The sequence below is a fragment of the Phragmites australis genome, chromosome 6 (assembly GCF_958298935.1).
Source record: "Phragmites australis chromosome 6, lpPhrAust1.1, whole genome shotgun sequence".
NCBI lineage: Eukaryota > Viridiplantae > Streptophyta > Magnoliopsida > Poales > Poaceae > Phragmites > Phragmites australis.
The window spans coordinates 45,097,712-45,124,180 of record NC_084926.1 but is presented as its reverse complement, the minus strand read 5'-3'; the positions used below and the strand labels follow the sequence as shown (position 1 = coordinate 45,124,180).

General features: G+C 48.3%; 5 protein-coding genes across 6 annotated transcripts; 1 reads left to right on the top strand and 4 right to left on the bottom strand.

Annotated features, from left to right (window-relative positions):
* The first annotated feature begins 1,646 nt into the window (after positions 1-1,646).
* Positions 1,647-3,436, top strand: LOC133922860 (cytochrome P450 89A9-like). Its single transcript, XM_062368379.1, has one exon. It carries the CDS (start codon positions 1,717-1,719, stop codon positions 3,259-3,261), a length of 1,545 nt encoding a protein of 514 aa, XP_062224363.1. The 5' UTR covers positions 1,647-1,716; the 3' UTR covers positions 3,262-3,436.
* Positions 3,437-4,074: 638 nt separating this feature from the next.
* On the bottom strand, positions 4,075-5,899 carry LOC133922861 (cytochrome P450 89A2-like). Its single transcript, XM_062368380.1, has one exon. The coding sequence runs from the start codon at positions 5,753-5,755 to the stop codon at positions 4,247-4,249; it is 1,509 nt and encodes a 502-aa protein (XP_062224364.1). The 5' UTR covers positions 5,756-5,899; the 3' UTR covers positions 4,075-4,246.
* Positions 5,900-9,403: 3,504 nt separating this feature from the next.
* LOC133922858 (protein ROH1A-like) lies at positions 9,404-11,069 on the bottom strand. Its single transcript, XM_062368378.1, has one exon. It carries the CDS (start codon positions 11,041-11,043, stop codon positions 9,670-9,672), a length of 1,374 nt encoding a protein of 457 aa, XP_062224362.1. The 5' UTR covers positions 11,044-11,069; the 3' UTR covers positions 9,404-9,669.
* A 3,435-nt stretch (positions 11,070-14,504) lies between these two features.
* LOC133922857 (lysine-specific demethylase JMJ26-like) lies at positions 14,505-21,732 on the bottom strand. 2 transcript variants are annotated; one of them, XM_062368376.1, is made up of 15 exons: positions 21,546-21,732; positions 21,109-21,165; positions 20,879-21,022; positions 20,343-20,473; positions 20,047-20,152; positions 19,830-19,962; positions 19,662-19,728; positions 18,819-19,581; positions 17,992-18,321; positions 16,225-16,968; positions 16,070-16,142; positions 15,901-15,986; positions 15,672-15,791; positions 15,353-15,423; positions 14,505-14,863 (listed from the first exon to the last, which is right to left on the bottom strand). In XM_062368376.1, the coding sequence occupies exons 1-15, from the start codon at positions 21,615-21,617 to the stop codon at positions 14,794-14,796; spliced, it is 2,967 nt and encodes a 988-aa protein (XP_062224360.1). In that variant the 5' UTR covers positions 21,618-21,732; the 3' UTR covers positions 14,505-14,793. The 2 variants fall into 2 exon arrangements, with proteins under 2 accessions (XP_062224360.1, XP_062224361.1); XM_062368377.1 differs by having other exon boundaries at positions 19,662-19,725.
* A 1,362-nt stretch (positions 21,733-23,094) lies between these two features.
* LOC133922856 (protein KINESIN LIGHT CHAIN-RELATED 1-like) lies at positions 23,095-26,336 on the bottom strand. The gene is made up of 3 exons (XM_062368375.1): positions 25,459-26,336; positions 24,301-25,209; positions 23,095-23,580 (listed from the first exon to the last, which is right to left on the bottom strand). Exons 1-3 carry the CDS (start codon positions 26,106-26,108, stop codon positions 23,346-23,348), a joined length of 1,794 nt encoding a protein of 597 aa, XP_062224359.1. The 5' UTR covers positions 26,109-26,336; the 3' UTR covers positions 23,095-23,345.
* Between the last annotated feature and the right edge of the window lie 133 nt (positions 26,337-26,469).

Genomic DNA, 26,469 nt, shown 5'->3' with positions numbered 1-26,469 from the left:
GATAGCCTCATGTGAGCTCACTCCAAGTCTCTAACCATGCATGGATGGGACTATGGAAGAGGTATGTATCTATTTTTATCTATCCCAGACGACATGTTCCTTCAAATTCAACACAGCCATTGGCTGGCTAGTTCAAAAAGTCATAAATATATAAATACGGTGTCAGGAAAATGTTGAAAAGGCTGAAATGATTCTTATGCCTAGGCGTTCGGTCCAGATCACAATCTAGCCCAAGTGCAGCTAGCTAGCTAGCTCGTCAGAACAGATTTCCAGCTAACGGTTGGGCCTTCATTCTTACGCTGGGATTTTTATGTTGGCCGAAGCTGATATTTTGCCACGCATCCTAAATTTCAGGTAGAGGCGTGCTCAGGCAACGTCTTTCTGACAGCAGTTCCCAGCGGAGGACGATTGGAAACTTCCTTCATCGCCGGTCTCCTGAAGACCGTGCAATTTGGAAGAGACATCTTTAAAAAAAATAGTTTGCGATATTTTACCGATTGGTTGGAACTTTGAGCGTGCAAAATAGATTTTATATTGCTGCTTGTGTTAAGCGTTGGACTTTACTCTACAGTAGTTCTACTGGATACTTGATTCGTTACCTTACTCAACTGTTGAGCATTCACTTGGAGCTTGTATTGTAAGGTCTGTTTGTTTGAGTTTCTGTTTTTAAGTTTTTTTTGAAAAATTGTGTTTTTAGTTTGTCTGAAAAGCTGCTTTTGAAAATAGGCTGTTGACTTCTACAATAAATTTTTGATTTCTCAGCACATAGCTTCTCAGAAAAGTATATCTCAGCGAGCTTCTCAGCTTTAGTTTATTTTCCTCAGAATTAAACTTCTGGTTTCTCCAGAAACTACTTCTCCAGAACCCCGTTTGTTCTAACTTCTGATTTCTATCAGTAGCAGAAGCAAAACTAGAAACAAACAGGATCTAAATGGTTCACCTGCTGCTGTAATGGTGTGGTGTTTCATAGGAGGAAGCCCGATGCATGTCAAGCATGCGGTCGTGTGTTTTGACGTGCAAAGCGATAGCAAAGCATAGTTGCGATGAAGCTTTCATGGTTTATTCTGATACGGCGTTTACTTACTCAAGATACAAATGGTAGATAGTTATTGGGGCGGCTGCTAGGAAAGTCAAACGGTTAACGATGATGCTTATCACAAAGCTAGCCTTGGGAGACTTTTCATCTCCATGTTCTACGACGACAGCGTGGCCGTGCCTTCTTAACTCTATATCTTAATTTGAGACGACTTTTTTTAGCCTAAAAGGATCCGGAACGTATCTGCCATGATCACGTCAACACATGTGGTGTGATCGTATATAATTACCACGTTATAAAACTTTGCGTGGTGAAGAAGGCTACTTATTAGAAATCTAGTTGCATGAGCTGTTAATAAAATATTAATTAAAAAAGGTTACAAGCTGTGGAGAATTAAATAATAAGATGATAAGGTACCATCTTGAGTTCTTGATGCTCCATCGTTTCAGGATTGGAGGCCTGAATTTTCCTAATCGTAACTGAAATTTCGTTGAATCGATTTGCGGACATTTTAAACCATAGGGTCCCATCTCATATCAGGATTCACAAAGCAGCCATATTACGTGAATAAAGTATAGTGCATATTTTAACTCAAGAAAGAATATTTAGGTTGAAGATAAGAAAGAACATTTTAACACGCTACAGTTCAGAGTGAGAGAGCAGGAACAGCAACTGCAGCAATGGAGGACTCCACCACCTGGTCCACCTCACCCCTGCTTCTCCTCTGCGTCGTCCTCTCACTTTTAGCCTCGCTCCTCTTTTTGCTTCACCATAGCCATGGCCGCAAGAACCCAAACAAAAACGGTAAGGGCAGGCTCCCTCCCGGGCCGCCGGCGCTGGTCTTCCTTGCCAAGTTCTTGGCGCTCCGTCGATCCATCTTTGACCTCGGCCCGCTCCTCCGTGACCTGCACGCGCGCCACGGCCCCGTCATCTCCGTGCGCTTAGCCCGCACGCTCGTCTTCATCGCCGACCGCCGCTTGGCGCACCGAGTCCTCGTCCAGGGTGGCGCCACCTTCGCCGACCGCCCGCCGCTCATCGACCCAGGCCACCTCTTCACTGCCGGCGCGCGCGATATCAGTTCTTCGCCGTACGGTCCCTACTGGCGCCTCGTCCGACGCAACCTCGCAGCCGAGGCGCTGCACCCCGCCCGCGTCAGCCTCTTCGCGCCAGCGAGGCGGCGGGCGGGGAACGCGCTCGTGGGCGACCTCCTCCGCGCGCAGGGCAGAGACGGATCGAGAGCCGTCGAGGTGAGGCCGTTGTTCCGGCGCGCGCTGTTCGAGCTGCTCGTGTACATGAGCCTCGGCGCTACGCTAGGCGCGGAGGTACTCGACGAGATTCAGGAGCTGCAGCTGCGGATCCTCCGCTCCATCACCAGCTTCCCGGTCTTCGCCTTCTTCCCAGCTATAACCAAGAGGCTCTTCCGCAATCGGTGGGAGGCGTACGTCGCCGTGCGCCGGAGGCAGGACGAGATCTTCCTCCCGCTGATCCACGCCAGGCGCGCCGCGCGGCTCGGTGGCGACGACGACCCGCCGTGCTACGCGGACTCCATCCTCCCGCTGCGCGTGGCCGATGAGGGCGACCGAGCGCTCACGGACTCCGAGATGGTCAGCCTCTGCTCCGAGTTCTTGAACGCCGGGACGGACACGACGTTGACCTTGCTGGAGTGGATCATGGCCGAGCTTGTCAAACACCCCGACGTCCAAGCCAAGGTGTACGAGGAGGTGAAAGACAAACCAGACCTCAACGACGGCGACCTCCAGAACTCGCCGTACCTGAAAGCCGTGGTGCTCGAGAGCCTTCGTCTGCACCCGCCGGCCCACTTCGTCCTCCCGCACGGCGTGCAGAGCGACGCGGACATCGCCGGCTACACGGTGCCCAAGGGCGCGGAGGTTAACTTCCTGCTCGCCGAGTTCGGCCGCGACGAGACGGCTTGGACGGCGCCGCTGGAGTTCCGGCCGGAGAGGTTCTTGGACGGCGGCGAGGGGTGCGACGTGGACATCACAGGGAGCAGGGAGATCAAGATGATGCCTTTCGGTGCCGGGCGGCGAATATGCCCCGGGTACACGCTGGGGATGCTGCAGGTGGAGTTCTTCGTAGGGAGCCTCGTTAGGGAGCTGGAGTGGCTGCCGGCGGCGGAGGGGGAGGCCGTCGACATGACGGAGGAGCTGGATTTCACCACCGTCATGAAGCATCCGCTCCGAGCTCGCATCGTGCCAAGGAGTTGAGTTACTACCATCGATGCTTGTCCTCTCAAGATCAAAATAATCGGAAGATGCAACTAGCTAGCCGAGTATTTGCTACTCATGTTTGCTGATGTGCTTGCATCTTGTAAATGAAATGTGTTGGACGAAACACACACGTGATGGGTAACATATGTATTTGTGAACTGATTTTTCGTACGATGCCAATCCTTTATGATCAAGTAAAATCATCAGAGCAAATTATTTCAAGTAATCGAAATTTAGAAACAAGCTATCACGAACTAACTCCGTGATACCAATATTGGCTTAAAAATCATGACGATATTTGAGTGCTTAGGGGAAATTGGAGACTGGGAAGAGGGAAGTATAGACTAGGGATTAAAAGCACCAGCAGAGGTTACTTGGGGAAGTATATAGTGTGAAAAAAGAATAGACACTCCAAACAAAGAAGTATATACGCTTGTATGTACAATAATAGTATATTCTGTTATATATTCACTGTGTATATACCATGGCATGTATTTATGTGATATATACAATATATTTAACATTATTGTATATACTAAAATATATACCACATTCTTTTATATATAGCATATACTATAGTATAGTATAGTTGTATAATGAGTAAATTTCAAAAATCTACAACTATTTTGACACTTAGTTGCAATTTTTTTTTAACTTTCTCACCATTAGCCCATCTATTGACAGGTTTTTGTAATGGGCACTAAAAATGTAGTTATCTGTAATATGTATCAATAGTTTCTGTAATATGTGTCAAAATAGTTATAGATTTTTAAAATTAACTCTTGTATAATACTATAGTGAACCAGAGTATAGTAGCATATACTATTGTACATATGTAGATACGTTTGATACAGCATTACATTAGTATAGGATTATACCGTAGTTGTTAACATGGCTTGGCACCAACACAATTTGCCGCGCCTTTCTTTCTTCGTTATTTCTTTCATAACATTCGCGCGCCAGGAGCTAGTATCAAGCTGGCTTAACTTATGGCGACGATGCGTGCACGGAGCGGGTGCTTCATCACGGTGGTGAAGTCCAGCGCCTCCGCCATGTCCACAGCCACCCCGTCTACCGGCGGCCGCCACTCCAGCTCCCGCACCATCCTCGCCAAGAAATACTCGGCATGGTGCATGCCCAGAGAGTACCCGGGGCACATCCTGCGTCCGGCGCCAAAAGGCATCATCTTGATCTCCCTGCTCCCCGTGATGTCCACGCCGCACCCCTCGCCGCCGTCCAGGAACCGCTCCGGCCGGAACTCCCGCGCCGCCGTCCACACCGTCTCGTCGCGGCCGATCTCGGCCACCAGGAAGTTCACCTCCGCGCCTTTATGCACCGTGTAGCCGCCGATGTCCGCGTCGCTCTGCACACTGTGCGGGAGCACGAAGTGGCCTGGCGGGTGCAGGCGAAGGCCCTCGAGCACCACCGCCTTCAGGTACGGCATCGCCTGGGTGTCGCCGTCGTTGAGCTCCGGTTCGGCGTTCACCTCCTCCCGCACTTTGGCTTGCACGTCGGGGTGGTTCACGAGCTCGGCCATGATCCATTCCACCAAAGTCACCGTTGTGTCCGTCCCGCCGTTCAGGAACTCGGAGCAGAGGCTGACCATCTCGGCGTCCGTGAGCGGCCGGTCGCTCTCGTCTGCCACGCGCAGCGCTCGGAGAGAGTCCGCGTAGCACGGCGGGTCATCTTCGCCGCGCGTGGCGTGGATCAGCTGGCCGAACATCTCGTCCTGCCTCCGTCGCACGGCAACGTGTGCCTCCCACCGCGCGCGGAAGAGCCGCTTGGTGACCGCCGGGAAGAAGGCGAAAATCGGGAAGGTGGTGAAGGAGAGGAGCACGCTGTGCTGCAGATCCTCGATCTCGTCGAGTGCCTCCTGCCCAAGCCGCGCACCGAAGCACATGTAAACGAGCAGCTCGAACATGGCGCGACGCAGGAACGGCCTGAGAGTGACAGCCCCTTCGTTGGAGCGCGCGCGGAGGTTTTTGACGAGAGCATCGCACGCCCACCGCCTCGTCGGCGCGAAGAGGCTGACGCGGGCCGGGTGCAGCACCTCGCTGGCGAGGTTACGGCGGACGAGGCGCCAGTAGGCCCCGTAGGGCGAGGCGCTGATGTCGCGGCCGCCGCTGAATAGGCGGCCTGGGTCGACGGGCGGCGGACGGTCGGCGAAGGTGGCGCCGCCCTGGACGAGGACGCGGTGCGCGAGGCGGCGGTCGGCGACGAAGACGAGCGTGCTGGCGAGGCGGAGGGAAATGACGGGGCCGTGGCGCGCGTGCAAGTCGCGGAGGAGCGGGCCAAGGTCAAAGATTGATCGCCGGAGCGCCAGGAACTTGGCCAGGAAGAGCAGCGCTGGCGGCCCAGGGGGCAGCCGGTCCTTTTTACTGTTCGCATCTGAATTGTTGCGGGCATGGGCGTGGCGAAGCAACAAGAGTGAGGCTGCGAGTGAGAGGGTGACGCAGAGGAGGAGCAGGGGCGTGGTGGTGGAGTCCTCCATTGCTTCGTTTCACAGACTTGTCCCGCTTCGTCTTGGTGCAACTGCAAACGAAGGAATGGAGCTATGGATCTTGCGGTAGCCGAGGCCTGCGGTTTACTTGAAATGTGCGACGTTATCGGAATTGAAATGCCAGACGTTAATTGTTCAGAGAGAAATATGTATGCCAAGGATGAATTTGTCTCTTGTGTCAGATTCTGCTTGTGACGATGTGGACTTGATATGATCTTTGTCAAGGTGAGAGTGAGACATGCATGATGCATGAGTGGCAAACGCAAGCCGTGCCCCTGGTTCGCGGCGACGGAGAGATTGGTCGACGGGGAGAAATGCATGCGTGTGGACTACTAACAGGTTATGTGTGTATGGTGAGGATTGATGCCAGGTGGCACTTGGACAAAGCAACAAGATAGATATTTCAAAGCATTATATTGATAAAATTCTATGTACCACTTGTAGCGAACATATCTTAAGATGACATGTATATGAATTTGCAGATAGTTAGTGTGATTAACATGTTTATCAAGTGTCACACCTGTATTCTTCTAGAGAGAAAAAATCTCTTGAGAACTCATCTCTCTTTCCCATCTCCGTGACCCGACGACGTCCTCTGCTCTACGTCATGCTGCACCACGCGTCCTGTCTCCACACGTCACAACCATCCTCACGCCCCACGCCACCTCATGCCCAACGCTGCTCCCTCAAGCCCCACACCTCACCTTGCGCCTCGCACCGCCGCTGTGCCTATGTCGTCGTCACCTATAAAATGAACAGTGTCCTCTTCTTCCTCCTCCCACCATAGCACCACCTCTCTCTCTAACTCATCGAAGCCTGCAGCCAGTGAGCTCCACCACCCTTCTCTTCCTCCTCTCTTCCCCAAACGAAAAGCCCCAAAATCCTCAAATCCGGTCTCATACCTTAGCCTCGCCTCGAGCCACCTCTATCATGGTGTAGATCCGGCCATCCTTGCCCCGTTTTGCTGGTCACCAGAGCTTCTCCCTCCCACATTCGTCGCCAGCCCTCGCTCTCGCCCTCGCCGGCCAGATCCACCCACGCCCAGGCCAGATCCGACCGCCGCCACCCTACCCTGTCGCTCGTCGGAGCCGGTAGCCGCTCTCCATCGCCCTTTAGTTGAGCCTAGTATATTTAGGTTTTCCACTTGTGAAAAATCTGTTGGTTTATAATCCGGAATAGGAAGGGACGAGACCCGCCAGGAAGAATGAGGCGAAGATTACGATCTCTCCCTGGCAGGGAGTAGGGACCTCCCCCCAGGGCGATATCCCGAAGACAAGCAGCGTGGAAGCAGGCGATTCTCGTACATTTGCATCAGCTTCGTGGCGGTGCACTTGGACTTGGGGAAGTCAGGCTCCTTTTCGGTGCGCGGCGCCATGGGAGCACAACGGTGGTTTTAACAAGAAAGACGGGAGGAGATTGGGGAAATAGGCTTTGACGCAAGGCTTTAGAGTGCGAAGGGGTTTTCGGGGGTTCCGCCTTTTGATTTATAAGATCGACTCGGTTCCGCCACCTCAAATTCCGAGGGTCGTTTGGGGAACCAAAATTCCCTCGAAGTCCAGAGGGCATCAAGGTTTCTCTCTCCCACGATCCTTTCTATGGATGGTTAACCTCCCCTCAGGATGCGGTTTCCTAAGCCAGTCACGGTGGTGGACCATGTCGCCAACCACTCCCTTGACAAAGCTCTTGTTCACCAGGGACCCAAGTGGTACAACCAGGTCCGACCACGTCCTTATAAAAAGTAGCTCGGATCTCCATGTACGTGAGGGATCTTGGGGGCTATTATCGATGTAAAAAGTATAAGGGTCCCCCACCGGGATGGCCCATGATGACTATTTTTGTCATTCTCCGCTTTCGTTTTCTAGCCCAGGCCCGCCACGCGACCAGCCGGCGCAAGCGCGACCACGGCACTAGCCTTCGCAGGATTTCCCGTGACCAGCCCTTGCTGGTTGCGTGGCAGATACTCGTCTAAGCCAGTCAAACCTCATTTAATATCGCTAGTCACGTCGTTTTCCTTCCCCAGACAGTTCACCCCGGCTGAGGCGGCATGGCCTGCGCAGGACTACTGTGTCCCATCCCACAACATTAATTGTTGTGGGATGGGCTCGCATACGCAACAGGGGGCGTGACAGGCACGCGTGGGAAACCAACGATGGGATTATGCTGGCCGGATGACACGGGCGCGACAAGCAAAGACATGTCCGATGGATGGGACGAGTATTGCAGCGCTCCAGGGTAGGTACAACACATACATATCCTGTAATGATAGCCTATTTAGATCATCTAGGTAGGTATGGGTCTATTTGATGGGCCCATGTGTAAGACTCCTTTCCCCCTGGGCTATTAGGAGAAGGGAGTCCGCCTTGGGGAAGCCTTAAAAAAAAGATGAGAAGGAGAAACCATACTTAATAAGAAGAATACACAGGATGTAGGACTATTACCTCAAAGAGGGGCTGAAACTGGATAAATTATGATGTTCTTAGATTAGCACAGGTACATCCTAGAACACAGATCATGTATCCATCATTCGATACACTGAAATCACTATCAAAGATTAACCCTCGACAACACGGCTGCTGAGATCAATTGCAAGTTGCAGCTGGTCCAAATGGTTTGGTTTACAATTACAGTTGCGGATATCAAAGCTTTTGATCTAGGACACTAGCAGTACATGATCATATCAAGTACAAGAACAAAAACAGCTTTACTTTGCTCAAAAACAAAAGAGTCCACAGATATTCATACAACAAACTATTCTCATATGCTCTTCAGCATTTGACAACAATAAACACACTAATCCAACAAGATGTTAGTTTTTACAGTCAAATCTACAGAACAGAAATCAAAGAATGGTAAAATACAGAAGAGGGAAAGATATAGTGACAAGGTTCAACAGATCATAAATAATATGTGGAGTTGCATTTGCATAATTATAAGCCCCGCCTAGGGTGAGGCGTGTGATTGTGAATGATCCATCCGTTGTTGCAAAAGATGATCTTATCTGTGAGTAACACATGAAAGCGCAGAGAACAGCTGGTGCGCAGCTCAGGAAGTTGCAAATTCACAATTCCTTTGTGTCAAATTGCACAACTTTTTGACATTTGGAGTCAACTTTTTGATCGTATGGATAGCAAACGCATAGGAAGATTCTATTCCCTGCTAGCAGCAGCTAGCACATCATTCAGTTTCTCCTTTTTCTGAAAGAACAATAATATTGGTCATACAACTGTTATGGGACAACCGAGTTGTGGTAGCCTGATAGAGGAGGAGGCGGTGACAATTGACAAAGTGTGCCAAGGTCTGGCCGGTCACAGCTATGCCCAGCTCAGCTGCCGCTGCCCCCTTAATGGCCTGCACATCTCTTGCCGTTGAAATCCTGGTCGGTGTTAGGTGCAGCCTGATCCTCCTGAGTCAACGGTTTGATTGCTTCAACGAATTATCAACACTCTAGGTTTTATCCACAGCTCTCTCTGTCTCTCTCTCTCGCGCGCGCGCGTTCCATGCCATGCGTCCACCAATTGGATCTTCTATGGAAACCACAAGCAAAAGCAAGGAGCTTAATTTAGCAAAATCCCAAGTTGTTACCCCCTGAACTGAACTGAACTGAACTGAATGAAATGGATGAATGATTCGGTCATCAACTCAAGAACACAAACACATCAGTTCACAAATGTTGCTACAACAATCTCTTCTCCTCTGCTCTGCAGCATTGACAACAGTACAACACTAATCCAACAAGATGTTAGTTTTTACAGGCACATCTACAAATCAAAGAATGGTACAATACAGTAGAGGAGCGAATAATTTGGCTCCCAAAGCAATTAATCAAAGCACACTTCCTAGTTAACCACCAACGGTTATCGTTGGTTTCCCTCCACGGCGTGGAACCCCGCTGCTCTCTCAGAACTTCAGAAGGAGTGCTGGTGTTGCGCCGGCACTGCGCCGGACGCGGACGCCGCGGCATTGGCGGTGGCGGTGCGCGCGCTGTGCTCCATGCAGCGCACGACCTCGGCGCGGCTGGCGACAACGCGGTGGAACACCGCGCGCACCTGCCGCTCCAGAGGCGCGAGGCCCTCCTCCAGCGCCCGGCACGCCGCCGCGAGCTCCTCGGCGCGCTCCGTGACCTCCCGCGCGCGCTCCTCGCCGATGATCGCCACGGACTCTTCCTCCTCTTCCTCGGCGATCTCCTCGAGCAGACTGTTCAGCTCTCGGGCCGCGCACTCCACGGCCTGCATCTCGGCGAGGAGCCCTGTTGTGGCCGCGGAACCAGAGGACGACCCCTTCTTCTCTCTCCGCCTCCACTCGTCCGCGATCCGTTCCTGGAGGGACCACATGGGCGCCGCCCACGGGGCCTGCTTCGGCGGCGCGACCGGGGGGTTGATGCCCGCGGACGCCCGGTCCTGGCACGGCACCGCGGCGACCAGCGACCACATGGCGAAAACAAGAACCGAGCTCATCGTGTACAGGGCCAGCCCGAGCCCGCACCCCGCGCCGGCTGCGGCCGCGGAGGGCGCCTGCGTCGGCGGCGCGAGGTGCGCCGACATGGCGTGCACGTGGCGCCCAGCGGACCAGTTCTTGGAGACGCTTAACGAGAGCGTCCGCATGGTACGGGAGGAGGGGGACGGCGCGGCGGAGACCTTGGCGTCGTCCGGGAAGAGCCTGGTAATGGCCCTGCGCGCGCGGGCGAAGTGCGCGCGGTGCAGGGGTGTCGGCGCGAGGAGGCAGGACGCGGCGGTGAACCCGGCGCGGTGCGCGCCCCGGAGCGAGGCGAGCGTGAGGGAGGCGGCGTTGAGGACGTCGAGTGCCTTGACGGCGCGGTCGAGGAGGTCGGCGGCGAGGCGGTCGGCGGGCGGCCTTGAGAGCGCGGCGGCGACGGGGGCGAGGGCTAGGACGTCGCGGAAGGCGGCGTCGGAGGAGAGGACGGCGTCGAGGAGCTTGGAGAGGAAGGGGAGGGAGAGGACGGGGGCCTGGGGATTGGCGGAGAGGGAGGATAGGGCGGCGAGGCGGTCGGCGACGTGGGCCTGGAGGGCGTCGAGGGCGAGGAGCTCGTCGTCCTGGGCGGGGTCGAAGGAAGCGACGGCGGTGGCGCTGCGACGGAAGCTGAGCATGCCGAAGAAGCCCATCCCGGTGGGCGGCGGCGGCTCGGCGGCGGACATGGTGTTTTCGGTGGGCTTGGGCTGGGGCTGGACCTGGGCTTTGGTTTGCTTTTCTCGGAATCGTCGCGGTGGGAGGAGTGGAGGGGAGGGAATGGTGGGGAACCGCGACTGCTCCGCGTTCGCCATGGCTCCCGATATATACGGTCACGGCCACGGCCACGGGAGAGACGGAGTCCAAGGCTCCAGATACAGATGGTTGGAGGGAGTTATTGGTTGACATGTGGGCCAACAGATGTTCGGCCCCACCTGTCAGTGAATGAAGGGACGCATGCTGGTGCACGAGAGAGGATGATTTCGGAGTGGTGGACTCGTTCGTTGGTGTGGAAGCTTGACTTGGTTGGCCTCCTCTCTCTCCTATCTCCTCTCTCTCTCCTCTCTCCTCATGATCCCAAATTTATTCCCTTTTTCTTTTCCTTTTACTTTGCTTCTTTTTAGTATATTATCTTTTACTAAAGTGATTTAAATAATATTCATCAAGCTAAAATCAAAATACCTAATAGATAAATCCTCGGCTAGATTGAACTTGGGTCTAAACGATATGATGATCGACTAAGCTTGGGAATGACAAAAAAAAAAAGTAAGGGATGTCTTACCTTAGTGTAGGGAAGCTTTATATTAGAGGGGATCACTCTGGAGAAGCTTCAATTTGGAGATCGGACTCCAGGATGGTTTGGGGCTTAATGTGGATGAACTCGCGTGGAAACTTTAACGACAAAGAGGGTGAAGGGGATGAGGTCGAGGAAGCCTTCAGGAAGCTCGAGGAAGTTCTCTCTGTCGATCTTCGACCGTTTTGAATGACGAGGTGGTCTCTCTCTCTTGGTGTGGGTGAAGGAGTGAGTGAGAGTGAGAGTGTGAGAGAGAGTTGGCCGACTTGTTTAAGTGGAGCCTCTATGCTGTGGCGGTCAGACCGTAGGATGGGTCAATCAGTCCGCGGGAAGCCCACATGGCAAGCCTACGTGGCTACCTCTAGCGATCAGACCGTAGGGAATCCTGGTCAGACCACGAGAAGGGTATTTTGTTGAAATTTTCTAATTTCCCTATGTTCCTATTCTTCTTCATCTCAAAGGCCTTTAGAGTTTTCCTAAATAGCTCTAAACTACCTCCAAATATTTTTGAAACATATTTAAACTCAAGTTATCAAACAAATACATATAAACATAATACCATGATACTTATAAATATTTAATCAAGTGATCAGCATTTTATGACGTGACAATCTAAAACTAACAAATATTTCTACATATATCTAAATTTGTTCCCTACTCATTTATCCTAAAATAAATCTACAAATATCTGCAACTAACAAATATTTCTACATAAATCTAAAACTTACAAATATCTAATTAAAATTACGTAACCTAAACAAATAACAAAACTAACAAAAACATGAAAAAAAAATATCTTTACTTTCTTCCTCCTCCTACTCCCCCATTTCTTCTCCTTCCTCTTCCTCCTCCTGCTCCCACCTTCCTCTCCCTCCTCTGCACCCTCCTCCTTTCTCTCCCTCTCCCTCTCCCTTCTTTCTTCTCTTCTTCCTCTTCTCTCCCAATCGGCGCTACTATCTCGGCCAAAATGCGCAAGAGGGCAAGCGCACAACCAGCAGTGGAGTAAAGCTAGGCGCGCATGGGTGAACAGTGTGGAAACCAGTTTTCACACGCTCGTCCTGCAAAAACTGGCAGTTTTTGCGTGCTGACCCAAAAAACTAGTTTTTGCATTTTGGTCCAGCGACACATTTCGTATTTTTGCAATTTCAAACTATGAAAAATAAATTCTCATTAAACCAATCAGTGAAAATATATATTTTCGTTACTCCAACTCACGAAAATTGATTTTTGTGGAATCATCTCGCGACGTTAGGTTATTTTGTAATTTTTTTGAATTCATGCAATATTTTTAAAATTCCCGTACAAAAATAATATTAAAAAAATCGTATACTTTATGCAGGATTATTCCATGCACCCATGGAGCATCTCTCAATATAATGTGGATTTCTTTTTCTTTTTTCTTGCAACCCAAAACAGGGGAGGGGGTTAGGAACTTAGCTTAAGATATGCAAACTAGCGAGCATCCGATCGATCGACAGCGATGAGGAATTGACAAAGATCGACGGAGATGAAGGAAATGATTAGACTCAGTCGTATATATGGCACGCACCTAGCTACTTATACGCGACGTAGCGGTAGGCGGTAGCTGCTTCTCTCTCTGTGTCTCTGCTTCGTTGGACAGCGTCAAGGAGAGGCGTCGACGTTGGCTTTTCATACACACGCAAGCATAGCATAGCATTCCATGCAAAGAGGACGACGACCAAGTCGATTTGATCCTCTCTTGTCGACCTCTAGGAGAAGCTCCGATCCTCCTGCGGTCAAGTTGGAGTTGGAGCCGAGTCGATGGCGGCGGAGGCATCCGCTATACCGCGAGAGAGCTGTCCGGCCGGTTAAGTTTTCTGCTGCATACATCACAGACCATTGCTGCAGCGGCGGCGGCCAACTTATATGTTTTGTTTTTCTTCTTGGTCTTCTTTCTATCCCACCAGCTTGCGATCCGGCCGGCGTGATATATTTTAAGATGTTGGCAGCTGCTAGTAGCAGCGCGGCCGCCTATCACTGCCATTTAGCGCTTATTGTAACTACTGACAAGCCATTTCACGCATCAACGCCTCTTACAGATTAAAGTGACAAACCGTACAGATATATACTTGAATTGACAACTATATAATTAATATCGCCAGTCGGGTCGAGTGAGCTTGACGTGCAGGCATGTCCGATCCTGCCAATGGATATCTTACCTTAATCTTCTCTCTCTCTCTCTCTCTCATGCATTCATGCATACTCCTATACGGTACCAGACCAGACCAGACTGCCGAAGAGGAGAATATAAATATATCTATATACAGAGCCATCGTCGAAAGGAAGCGTCTCCAGTAAAGGATTGTAAATTTGTAATGGCCGGCTGCTACCTTCATTCATTCTCTTGCCAGTCGAGTGAGCTTGCTGTTGCAGCACACCATCGCCTTTTACCAAGACCGAAATAGGTACGGAACCATCTGCTGCTATCTGACCGGAGACCACGGCCGTCGCTCGCCTTGTCAACAAGAGCTCCAAAACTGACCGTGTCCAATGGATCTCAGAAGTATTAGTAGTACGGAGTAGTAGGTACTCCAGTTACGCAATGCATGAGCGTGACTAGTTGCTCCGACATCAACTTCTTCAGTGACCTTTTGTTTGCCCCATCCAAACGGCGATTTCAGGGAGACTAATGTGATCACACGCTTCGTAATTAGAAGCACAAGAAGCCACGTTGATTTGGTCTCAACGTACGGTACTATTACTGCCGCAAGACAGTAAACATGCAATCGCACAGATGCTTGTATAAGCTCTGCTTCTTCTCCTTTATTTAACTCCTGCCCAATTTTCCAAAAAGAAATCAAACAATCGCACAGATGGCAATTGGCATCCTTCTAAATGGAGCAGTGCGTACTTTGCGGGTTCCGTTCCCTGTCAGCACACATAACGAGCGACTTGAAGAAACTAGGCAAGAATAGCCAACACTCACAAACACTAGTGGCAAGGTAATAGTACAACAGAAGATAATAAAATGAAGGATGCATTGGTCCACATCAACTGTGACACATTATCAGCCGTATGGTATGCCCAAGTTGATATCATGCTTCACATATAAAGATACACAACTGTGGCTAGCCTACAAATCTTAGCATCTTGTTGTCAGCCTAGTTGCAAAAGCACAAGTTATACAAAAACAGCTTGATCGAGATCAAGATATTGGGGCCACAGAGATATCAAACGGTAAGGCAACGACAGCAAAATTCAGCTGAAACAAGTGTGCCACTAAAGCTACGGTTGGCATGGCTTGACGTGGCTATTTTTGGTCGTCCTCCATCTCTGCATGTTCACTTGAGCTAGGTTCATCTTCAGCTTCACTATCTGGGCTGGTATGAGTAAAAACCACTTAGTCAAACTATCTTTGCAACGACATCCAATCATTTGTAATATATATTATATACACACATATATTATTGTATGGCATTAATGGTTCGCATAAGTTATGAAACCTAATTTACTTAATCAAAAATACAAAACGATATAAAAATAAAGAAATGGAGTATTGTGTGAAGCAACTTTCACGAGTAAAAGTGCAGGATTTGCATGGCCAATAGCACCAGGCAGCATTGGAGCTGTTAGCCTGTTACAAACTTACAATGCTTTCAGAAGAATACAGTAAATTTTACACAGCTTTCTTATTAGTGCAGAATCACATATGTTCTTTTTTAACAACAGAAATGATATACAATAAAACTCTCAATAAATTCATAAACAATTTTTTTCAGTGGAATAATCAACATACAATTGAATTTCCCATGATACCTTCTCCAAAACAGAAGCTAATTGAAACAATACAAAGAGTTGCTGGCACGAACCTTTCCTTGCAATCAGATCCAGAGATATCCTTAATGGCTTGGTCGAGTGCGTGAAGAGCTATCTTCTTAACCTGGTAATTCAGATCCACGAGTCGCACAGAATTTCAAAATGTAGCTTAAGACATCCAATTAGAAAAGAATGTCCAAAAAGTGACGGTATAGCAGTTCTTAGCTAAACAAAACTACAAAATTGGCATAATATGCCCAAGAGTGGTTTATATGTAACCATAATAAGTGATAAGGATTAGCATAATCAAACAAAAAGGAGGATCCTTGTATCAAAGATTACAGGATAATATGAACAATATGATAGGCACACCTCTAGTTTATCTTCATTCACCCTATGCCACTCTGGAAGCAGACGGAATTCTTCTGTCAACCTTATGCACTCTCGCACATTTTCCGGAGAAACAAAATCAAGTGCAACTTTTATGCATGACTGCTCAATAACAAAAGTGTCACGGATAATGAACAATTATTTTGATTCAAAAGCATGTCACTAATAGCAGTGGAAATGGGCAACTGTTTCAGTGCCTGTCATATCATACCTTCAAATTTCTGACCTGGTGGGGGCAACCTGCTGGGATAAATACCGCCTCACCAAGCTTCTGTTCAAATGTCCAAGGCTCAATTCCTGCATATGCAGTGATAAAAGGCCGTGAAGTAATCATTAAGGGAAAAATTCAAGTTCGAAAGATATCTGTATTATTAACTGACCGTATTCTTCCTTAAGCTTTGTCTTGTGCTCAGTTGTTAGATAAAAACATTGATCATGTATAGGATTAGTAACCTGCCAACATACAATAGATTGCAACATGAGAATCTGATGTCAAATGGTGTTTCATGGCCAATTAGTAATAAGAACTTGTTACCTGCTTCACTGGTTCATAGTTGGTATGCCTAAACTCCTCTGCATGCTTCATTAGATAATCATGTAGTTTGCTAACATCTTCCCGTCGGAAAATATCCCACAATGCACCACCCTCTGGTTGGTTTCCCTCTAAAAACGGGAGATCGTCATCTTCTGACTCAGGAGTTACGGCGATTCGTCCCGTCTCCTTTCTCTTTCTTGTTTTTCTATTCCTGTTTCCTCTTGCATCAGAATAATTACGGGCACACTGCTTACTGCTTGCTTGACCAGTAGGTTCAGCTGATGTTCTTTCTGCTAAATCACCAGAAGATTCAATTTTAACTTCACTGTTGACTCCACCACCAATGTTCTTTCTCTTATTAATTGTGTGCAAAGAATCTTCTGCTTTTCTGTTATCAAAAGAAACATTCGCATGGTTTGCATCACATTGAGAGGAAGATTGCCCATTCGACACAGTTAAGTTTGACCCAGCTTCATCAGCTATCGCATCTTGAACACCTTCCTGCTCCTCCAAAGCAACATGTGGTACTGGCTGCATTATGCCCAAGTCATTTCCACACTCTTCAGGTCTTGGCTCCTTGTCAGATTCACACTGAGCTCTTGGCATACCAGCATCCAAATTTGCAAGCGAAGCTTGAGGGTCTCCACTCTCTTCGTCGATAGATAAGCTCTTCTTCTTCTTTTCTACTGCTGCAATCCTCTTTGCTTTGAGCTTTATTTCATCAGTATGTGTGAGGATATTGACCTGTTCAAACAATAGAAATTATAAAGTATGTGTGAGACTATTGACCTGTTCAAGCAATAGAAACCAGAAAGTAGGATATCACTCATAGAACCTAACCAAAAAAACAGATGGATAAATACACAAAGATTCACCAATGAACAAAAATGAAATCAGGAACATTAAGCCATAACCGTATGTGGCAGATACATCTTGATAATGGAGAGATTGTTTTCTAGATTTTCCAGAACCATGGTCTGCCAACATTGCCAGCTATTCGAACTGGCATTAAGCCATTAACAATAAGGGGGGCACAACACTACAGCAAAGCCAAATTCGAGACTTCAATCTATTATGTCATCGACGCTTGACGCGCATACAGGAGGAGGCCCAAGCGAATGACGGCGTCCAGAAGTGGCTAAGGATCGACTCAGTGACAAGCGATCAGCACAAGGAGTTAGGGAGTTAGGATTTCTTTTATTTGCTAGTCAGTTTGTTAGCCGGTTTGTTGGTTTTGTTGCCGGGCGCCTGATCTTATAAAGGCCACGGTAGAACTCGTGTTAGGCATCGGTGAATAAAGCTCCTTTGAGGGGTCTGCCGATCTCAACGTTGGCGGAGGACATTCCTTTGGCCAGCGACGAGAACCAGCCCTCGTTCCGATACCCTCTCCGCTCTGTCCCAATCTCGTCTACTTCTCTCGCCGTTGCGATCGCCTCAACGCCAACGCCGTAACAATTATTACCAAAAAAAGCATTGTGGATCTGTAACTTCAAGCAGCATTAAGTCCTTCACAAGGTATTCATATTTTTAGTCTTTATTCTCAAGAGAATTGAAAAAATAAATAAATAAGCAAGCCCTAACGTGAAATAGTAATCTACACATTCAGCCAGTAGAATGTGGACATACTAACTATATCAAATTTTGAAGACTATCAACTATCAAGGATGAAAATAAGTACAGTTGTTTTGGATTCAAAAGGAACAATATATAAACCGTCAAAATCTACATATGAATGCCAGGAAGCATACGGAATAACCATTTATTTACCGCATCAGACATGTCGCAGTGAATCTTGGTAACAGAATCACCAATTCCCAACTCTTGGGAAACACCATATGCAATATAAGTCTTTGGACCAAGGTCTGGCTTGTTAACATCTTTGGGCAGCTTTACTGCCAGATTAAGAGGGCCAAACTTAGGATCTGTGTAATCACGAAACGGCAACGCAGACATGAACTCCGCACCATGTCGTGGTAGTCGCTCCTCAAAAGAACTATGTGGTGGCCAATCTTTAAGCTTAAGTAACAGGGGCAAATCCTCTGGACCAACAAGGCCGCGGGAATAGCCAGCAAAAAACATGTGAATATTTACATCAACCTGCACCCAGAGTACATGAATGCAACATTAGTTTCAGGAATTTCATTCGAAATAAAAATGATTTGGCTGCAAGTGCAATATAGGAAACATTTTTGTTAAACAATGGTCACTGCACATCCTGTAGGTCTAAGATGTCATAAAATAAAATATGGTAAAACAGTAGAAAAAATATAGCATATGTAGACAGAAAGAGAGATGATGTTAACAGAAACTCATGTGGCCTACATTCTAAGTTCTAATAAAGGAAATTAACTGGGCAGATATTATGCAGATATACAAAACACAAATTGTTAAAAAATAATGATATTCCACAACCGCATTTTAGTAAAAGCACAATATTAATAGCATCAACTCAGATAGAAAGGGAACCACGCATTTAATAACAGTAGAAAACATTTTAGGCATCTAGTAATCTTCAACATTAGCCTTATCACTTCCAGCTTATAACAATGAGAAAATGTTGACAAAAATCAAATAGTCACAAGAACATCACATACCTCACACCACGTCAGGCATTCAAGTGCAATAACTGAGAGCCGTTCATCTTTATTCTTGTCTCTCTTTTCTCGTAAAGCACGCCACATAACCATTGGTTCCCAGCTCAATCCAGAAGTCAACGCAAGCGTATCACGAACAATTACAGGGTGACCCTTCAACCAGTGCTCCTGGAAATGATCCAAACTTCCATTTTGAACATCTCTAGCAGTTGGACAATATATGTAGTTATCACAGGAGTTCTCTCTACAAGCTGATTTCCGTGATGTACCATCATCCATGCCACCGGATTCAGTGAAGCAGGAACATTTTGATCCTCCCGTCTTCAGCATCACTCCATCGTTGATCACTGAATTGGCTTTCTCCAGTAAGTCAGCCATATACTTCTCTTCAAACAAGCACTTAAGTTCAAGAAGAGAACTCCCGCAACCACCAAATCCATTTGGTGGGCAAGTTATGCTTCCATTGCTATTTACCGTCCACCGTTTCAGGCCAGGAGTGCTATCGTCAGTGGGAACTGTACTATCTATCAACATGCCGGCTTGTCCATCAGAAGGCCCTTGACTTGCAACTTTATCATGACTAATTCCCTGCTGCAAATCTTCCTTGCCTCCACAATCAAGTAGAGTAGTAACCTTGTCACTGTTGACACCATTACCAGGAGTTAGGCCTTTACGAAGCTCCTGGCAGCAGGTGAGGCAGAGATCGTAGGAACATTTATTGCAGCTTCTGTGGAAGTCAACAATTGATGTCCTGCAGTTATCGCTGTTACAGATGTAACAAGGAATTAGCCACTTTAAGAAACAAATAATTTGCACACACTTTGTAAGTAAAGCAAAACCAACCAGTATATCCGTTCATTACGCCCACATGCAGTTAGAGGAACCTCCACTTTGCATGCATCAATCCCTGCTACAAAAGCAAAATTAGGAAGAGCAGAACTGCAGAACCAAATATGGTATTGACTAACGAGTAGCAACCATGCTAAGCTAGAAATCCAAATGCTGTAATACCTCTAATTGCAGCCTCAACACTTTTCTCTAGTATCTGCTCTTGGTGAAATTCTTTCAACCAAGGGAGCAAAAAGTGCACAGTACGCCGAGAGAATTTAATTTTATCTTCTTTAGACACGTTCCATTTGACAACCTGTTGAAAATAAACAAGAGAAAACATCAAGCACAATGAGGACAAGACACAAAAATGGAAATAAAACAAAAAAAAAGGGCATACTTTCTCTTTTCTTGTTACTTTTGCTCGCAGACAAGTCTTACAATTGCAAATATTGCGACAAAATGGGCACTTCTTCACAAAATCATCCTCTGATAATTGTGGGTACCTGTTTAAATCATGCCACAAACACAAGCAGTGAATGTTTTAAGAGCATTAACATAAACTAAACTGACAGAGGCAATAACATGGTGAGTGAAAGAAAGATACTATAAAAATAAGAGCTAAGGCAAGTAAGAGTGATCCATCTACAAAAAAACATATGCAAATCACAAGATGAATGATTTAAAGGGCCAGACCAGCGTTTGATGCACGGCACACAGTATCTCCTCCTATAAGTTGTGCAGCCCAGGCACCGTACAACTCTTCCTTTGTCATTTCTCTGGCACTGATGACACATGTCTGAAGTACCATCCGTCTTCTTTGTATTCTGCCAGTTCCAGAAACCAACATACATCATGCATGTACATATAGGACAAGGTAAAGGCTATACTTAACAGGAGGTACTCTGAAGAGCAAGTGCTTCTGATATATGGTCGCTTGAGACGTTGCTATTACAGTGTACATATTGCTTACTATACTTGTACCGTGTGCATACCTAGGAAATGGATGAAAATGTGAAGTACACATGTGTGCCAAATGGAAGGGTAAAGAACACCCAGGCTGAACCATGTTTGAAAAACAAAGAGTAAACCGCATAAGTAAATCCAACACAAGCACCATTACAGGCTTAATTTACACTCAGCGCATACAGCCCCTATTTGATCATCCACAATTCCACACCTTCTCATAAATCAAGAAATGGAAAAACAGAGAGAAAGATAAAAAATTCCACCTTAGCCTCCACCACCACTGGACCATTCCGCCTTTGCCGAAGGCCCCTGGTACTAAGCCCAACAGAAGATGGGTCAGCAACAGGATCCTTCCTGCGCTTTCTTGTTGTTCTCGAGGCTTCAGTACTCTCTTCTGCTCCATTCTCCTGCAATATTGAAATCCAATGTAAGCGTGAACAATGTTTAAATTCTCCTCTCTTTCTTCAGAAATCACAAGCAAGAAAATACTGACCTTAGCAGAATCCTGTGGCTGAGGTGCCTCTTCCTCGCCCTTGTTTTCACCATCTTCCTGCAACCAATACCCAAACAACCAATAAGCATCCCATAGAAATGACTGCACGCTATTTCAAAAATCACTAGAGCAAAAACGAGAAGGAAAACTCTGGAAATCAAAATTGGGTACAGTACAGAAGCATGTTACAGGAAAAAAATTAACTTTTTTCTATTTTTTTCAGAAAATAACATGCAGGAAAATACTGGCCTTAGCAGAAGCCTGCAGTGTCTCCTTCCTATTTTCCTGCAACTCATACCCAACAAAAAATTAAGCAGGACACCCAAAATCCTGCAATATCTTTTCTTAAAAAATGAAAATTAACATCACAGTAAACAAAAACACGCAGGGTGCTCGGGGGAAAAGCCGAGACCTAACAAGCTCTTGTGCTTAATTACCTCGGTGGCGGTAACGGAGTCGGCGGGAGCCTCGCGCGGCCTCGAGCTCCCGCGCTTCCGCTTGGGCGGCATCCCACGTAGTCGAATCGGCGCCGGCGGCGAGAGGAGGAGGGCGTGCGTGGGCCGGGTCGGAGCTGGCGCTTGCCTTTGGTCCAACTCGAACCGGAGGAGAGGGGGGAGTCACGGAGGGTTGGTTTACGCTGTCGGTGCTGGCCCACGCGTCATTGAGGGGTACGGAAGGCTTGGTGGGGCCCGCTGTCAGGTGCGCGCGTGCACCGAGGAGGCGTTTTCCTTGTACTGTACTGTACTGTGCTGAGGGGGTGAAACTTTGAATCTCTTGGCGCGGTAAAACTGACTCGAGAGGAAATTAATCCTCTTCCTCCCTTGTCGTGTGATTTTTATTTTTTAAATAACAACATTTTAATATTAAATTGCAAAATAATATTAATTTATAAAAAATTGTCAAAATAGTATCTGGTCGGCAAACGAAATACTGTACCAATTAGTACCATGTTGGCATTCAAAAAAGAATCGGATCTGTGTGCATGTGTCGTGCTTAAGTTGCAAGAAGGAGCGCTTAGGAGGCTTGTGTGTTCGTCTGCGTGTTACGCTGGATTAACAGAAAAAAAAAAAGAGGAGGACAGAGGTAGTCCTCCTACGCGTTTCAACTAGACCGGACCGGGGATGACACAAAAGCAATTAGAGTCCATCTTAGATCCGATCGAGGCCTAGCTTAGCCCATAACGTCCACCACAATTCCAATTCCATCACACGCCATCGTCCTCGTTCACTTCCTCCACCAGCGCCTTCCTCTGCTCTCCCCCATGCCCTCATCACCACGGGCCATGCCCGCCCGCCTCTGCTCCACCTCCATGACCCTCCTATCCCCTCTCCATCATTGGATCTCCGACCTGGCATGGCACCCACAGCCTGTGCAGAGACTGTAGGGATTGATGAAGAGTGAGCTGATGATGGAATCTTTCTTCGATAACTGGAAACTTAAGTGCCAGTCGGTCAACGAAAGAAACATTGCTGTGAGCTGGGCATCACAGCCAATTGTGCGCAGATTGCACGCAATCAAACGCACAGACACAATTTGCTGGCGAATTACATGAACTGCGCTGCTTCATGGGGGGCCTCACACGCTTTCATACATGTGTTAGTACTCTGAAGAAAAGAAATACACGTCACAAGATTACAACATCTGATCATGGACGCACGCTTGCATAAAGTTGAGGTTACCCGTATAAGTAGCTTAGATCTGAAACATTCATCCAAATCAACATCAGCATCTGTGATCTGTCATTGGACCCAAGCGGCCACCAAACGATGCCGATGCAGCTCCAAACCATGTCAAGTTCACCCATCCTGCTCCAACAGCAAATTCTTTGGAATATTCCTCGATCACAAACAACCACACCATCGTGTATATACGAGTCATTTTCAGTGTCGATTCAATCGATCATATATGGTACACCTGAAAAATAGTACATTATCTCACAAGACAAGTGAACAGGACAGCATCCGAGCCCCAGGAATTCAATGGATGTAATGTAACAAACAAATCACAGGTATTCATCACCCACCAGCACAAACAATATTCTCTCCACGTACAACAGGGCCCAGTTAATTAATAACCGTGAAAAACCAAAAAAAAGATATAACCCAAGATAATTATGATGGCAATAAACCACAAGACATTTAGTAAGCAGCAAACACAATCATCTTCCTAGCCTACAACATCTTTACAAATGCCTTTTCCCCACTTTATGTTACAAAGGCCGGCACCAGGCGAGTTCCTCAGCTTCTGAAGCCGAAGTTGGACCACCGCCTCCCGGCTTCTTTCTTAGCCCGCTGCGAGTTGGTCCCGAAGAGGTTCTCGAGCGATTTTTGCTTCCTGTTACGGGACCGCCCTGCCTCTTTCAGAAGCTCCGCAAGACGCTTCTTCTCGTCTTCCACATCGGGATTTGCTGTACCGAGCTTCTCTTCCCTCACTTTCAGTACGTGTTCCAGGATTTCAATGGCATCCTCCACTCTGACAATACAAAGGGAACACATAAATATATATCAAGCGACAAATATGGATAATCTCATTGAATATTAAAGTAGAAATGTAGATGGTATTTTCCTAGGCATAAACAAAGTCTACAACGATATAAAACCATGGCAATACCGAAAATCCAGAGGCCTGTTACAGTTACTGTGCCTGTTAGTTTGGAAAGCAGATATGAATGGGCACGAGCCACTTGTCATGAATATATGCTAGTTTTGTGATCACATAAAGTTGTGTATCATATAACTCATTAGGATGCAAGAACATGTGGGCAACTAGATGATGGACCACTAAGAAGAAATAAATGATGCCACCATGGCAGATGTGATCAACTGCCAACTTATCAAGCAATCTATTGGTTGTTCCCAATTCAAATCAAGCAAACTTACATAGGATAATCTAAAGAAGCAGTCCACCCCACCCACCACACAAGCGCACACAGAAGCATTAGAAACGAATCCCAACATGTTTGCTTCTTCAGATTGCATAAAAAAGGTAACTGAAATTACTTCTTACGGTTGTAAATGACAAAGCATAAACACCATTATGAACAGATCAGAGCCATACAGATATCCTAAATGCATGAAGGTCTACACCACCCATCTATATTATTCCACATGGAATTTCACTGCGAAGATACGAATAAATTCTAAAATTTATTGCAGGTTAAAAAAGAAACCAGTTTACGTTATTAACACATACCTTCCCATGGCATCATAGATTGCAGCGAGGTTGCTGTATACACCAAGAGTATCTGGATGAGAAGCGCCACACTCCTGCTCTAGAACTGCCCTTGCCTCCTCAAACAACTGTGCAGCCTCATCTATCTTGAACAGCTGCACACAAGCTAGACCCATCTGATTCAATAGAACACCGAAAAATGCCGACTTCCTCTCACCACTAGCCCTCAATTTGGCAACCGCGCTCTCAAATGAGTTCCTTGAATCAGCATACGTCCCCACCATGTAGTACAGCACACCCATCTGTGCCTCAATCCCAGCAACAGTGCTCCACTGCCCTGGTGAGTCCTCAAGCAGCTTAAGTGCCCTTTGAAGAAGCTTTAGGGCCTCGTCGAGGTCTCCAAGTGCCTCATAGATGGCAGCAATCTCCATTAGGCCTCCAGCAACCTCATCAGGGGCAGCACCTGGTGCGGGCTTCGCATAGACACGCAGGGCATTTTCACAGTAGGATTTAGACTCACGGAGCCTCCCCGTTCGGTGGTAAAGGTCTGCAAGGCGGACATAGACAGATGCAACTGAAGGATGGTCATCGCCACGTGCAGATTTGAGAACAGTCAGTGCCTTCTGGTAGGAGAAGACAGCCTCATCAAAGCGAGCAAGAGCAAGATAGGTGTTGCCTATCGCGACATCAATCGTGGCCACCTCTATGTCACGCCCATTGGCAACCATAGTCATTGAGGCAAGCACGAGGTGCTCGAGGGCACCGTCGTAGTCACCCTTTGCATCAAGGATAAGGGCCATCAGGCGGCGGTCCGAGGCTTCATCAAGGGATGCCGGAGCGCTGTGCTCTCGGTGGATCTCGAGCGCTTTGCGGCACAGCTTCTCTGCTTCATCGAACTGCAGAGCTTGCACATGCGCTTCCGCCAAATACCTGCTCATTGTCCAAATTAAACGCAGTTGTCATGCCTCCACTTCGATAGATTTTAAGGTGTTTCATAGTATGTTTGTCTTAACGCCAATTCTGCTTGTCGAGATCCGCAAATGTTTGTAATGACTAACGAAGAGTGAGGGGAGAAAATCTCGCCTTTAGCTTTGACAAGTTCGGAGGTAGTAAAAAAATGGCGGCTTTTGGGAGAGAGATGAGATCTAGATCGAGAAACAGCAGAGGATGTATGATCACCTGCAGGTCTCAGCGACGCGGGGATCGCGCTCGCCGAGTGCGGCCATCTGGATCTCGAGTCCCTTGCCGTAGCAGGCGATGGACTCGTCCATGCGGCCGAGCATGGCGTGAGTGTCGCCTAGCTGCATCCAGCCGGAGAAGGCAGCCAAGGACCACTCCTCCCCGATCTGGTCGGGTTCGGCCTGCTGCTGCTCGTTAGCCCCCTCGCCCACAGGCAAAGGGGGCGGCGCGGGCGGCGTAACGACTGCGACGGCGCGCTCGAGTACGGGGATGGCGTCGGCGTGTCGGCCCAGGCCGCAGTGGATCGCGGCGGCGACGTGGAGGCTCATGGCGAGCTCGAGCTCGGCGCCGTCGCCGCGGCGCTCGAGAGCCCGGGCCGCCCGCTCGGCGAACTCGAGCGCGCGGGCCGCGCCGCCGCCCTCCCCGGAGACCATGGCGTCGCGCGCCTGCTTGAGGAGGAAGGGCCCCAGATCCGGGTTGTCCAGGGACTCGTCCGTCTCGGGCGCCGCGGCAGGCTTTCTCGGCTTGGCGCGCGAGGAGGTTGATGGCGAGGGTGACGGCGGCGCCCTCCTGGGCAGCGGCGAGGAGAGCCGCCGAGGCGGCGGCGCGGCCGCCGGTGGCGAGTTGTCGGCCGCAGCGAGGCCTGGCATGGCGCGGTCGAGTTAGGTGGCCAGGTGATGTGAGGTAGGAGAGAAGCAGACAGCTAGGTGGTCAAGAGGAGAGGTGGCCTTAGCGTTGGGGGAAGGGCAGGGGCTAGGCTGAGCTGCCTCTTGCTCTTGCTTGCTTCTTTGCAAGGGAAGACTAGACTGTCGCTGCAGCTGAGAGCTTGTGCTGCGGCTGCGCGGGCTCCCTCTCCTCTGGTCTCGTGATGGCAACAGGGGGATTGCCTTGCCTGCCGTCATAATGACTACACTTAAGCAACCATAATAAAGGACTTAATTAACGTAAGGTGCATTGCTCGTGAAATTTCGAGCCAAGCAATTAAGGTGGTCATAGTACTTGCAATGTTTG

Bases quoted from the DNA above. Each gene is read 5' to 3' on its own strand.
- LOC133922860 (XM_062368379.1), top strand. From the start codon at position 1,717: ATGGAGGACTCCACCACCTGGTCCACCTCACCCCTGCTTCTCCTCTGC.
- LOC133922861 (XM_062368380.1), bottom strand. From the start codon at position 5,755: ATGGAGGACTCCACCACCACGCCCCTGCTCCTCCTCTGCGTCACCCTC.
- LOC133922858 (XM_062368378.1), bottom strand. From the start codon at position 11,043: ATGGCGAACGCGGAGCAGTCGCGGTTCCCCACCATTCCCTCCCCTCCA.
- LOC133922857 (XM_062368376.1), bottom strand. From the start codon at position 21,617: ATGCCGCCCAAGCGGAAGCGCGGGAGCTCGAGGCCGCGCGAGGCTCCC. The intron at 19,729-19,829 runs GTATTACAGCAT...TTGCTTTTGTAG, and splicing joins TGTTGAGGCTGCAATTAGAG to CAGGGATTGATGCATGCAAA. The intron at 18,322-18,818 runs GTATGTGATGTT...CTCTGGGTGCAG, and splicing joins AATGCCTGACGTGGTGTGAG to GTTGATGTAAATATTCACAT.
- LOC133922856 (XM_062368375.1), bottom strand. From the start codon at position 26,108: ATGCCAGGCCTCGCTGCGGCCGACAACTCGCCACCGGCGGCCGCGCCG. The intron at 25,210-25,458 runs GTGATCATACAT...GACAATGAGCAG, and splicing joins CGCGTCGCTGAGACCTGCAG to GTATTTGGCGGAAGCGCATG. The intron at 23,581-24,300 runs GTATGTGTTAAT...TTGTATTGTCAG, and splicing joins ATCTATGATGCCATGGGAAG to AGTGGAGGATGCCATTGAAA.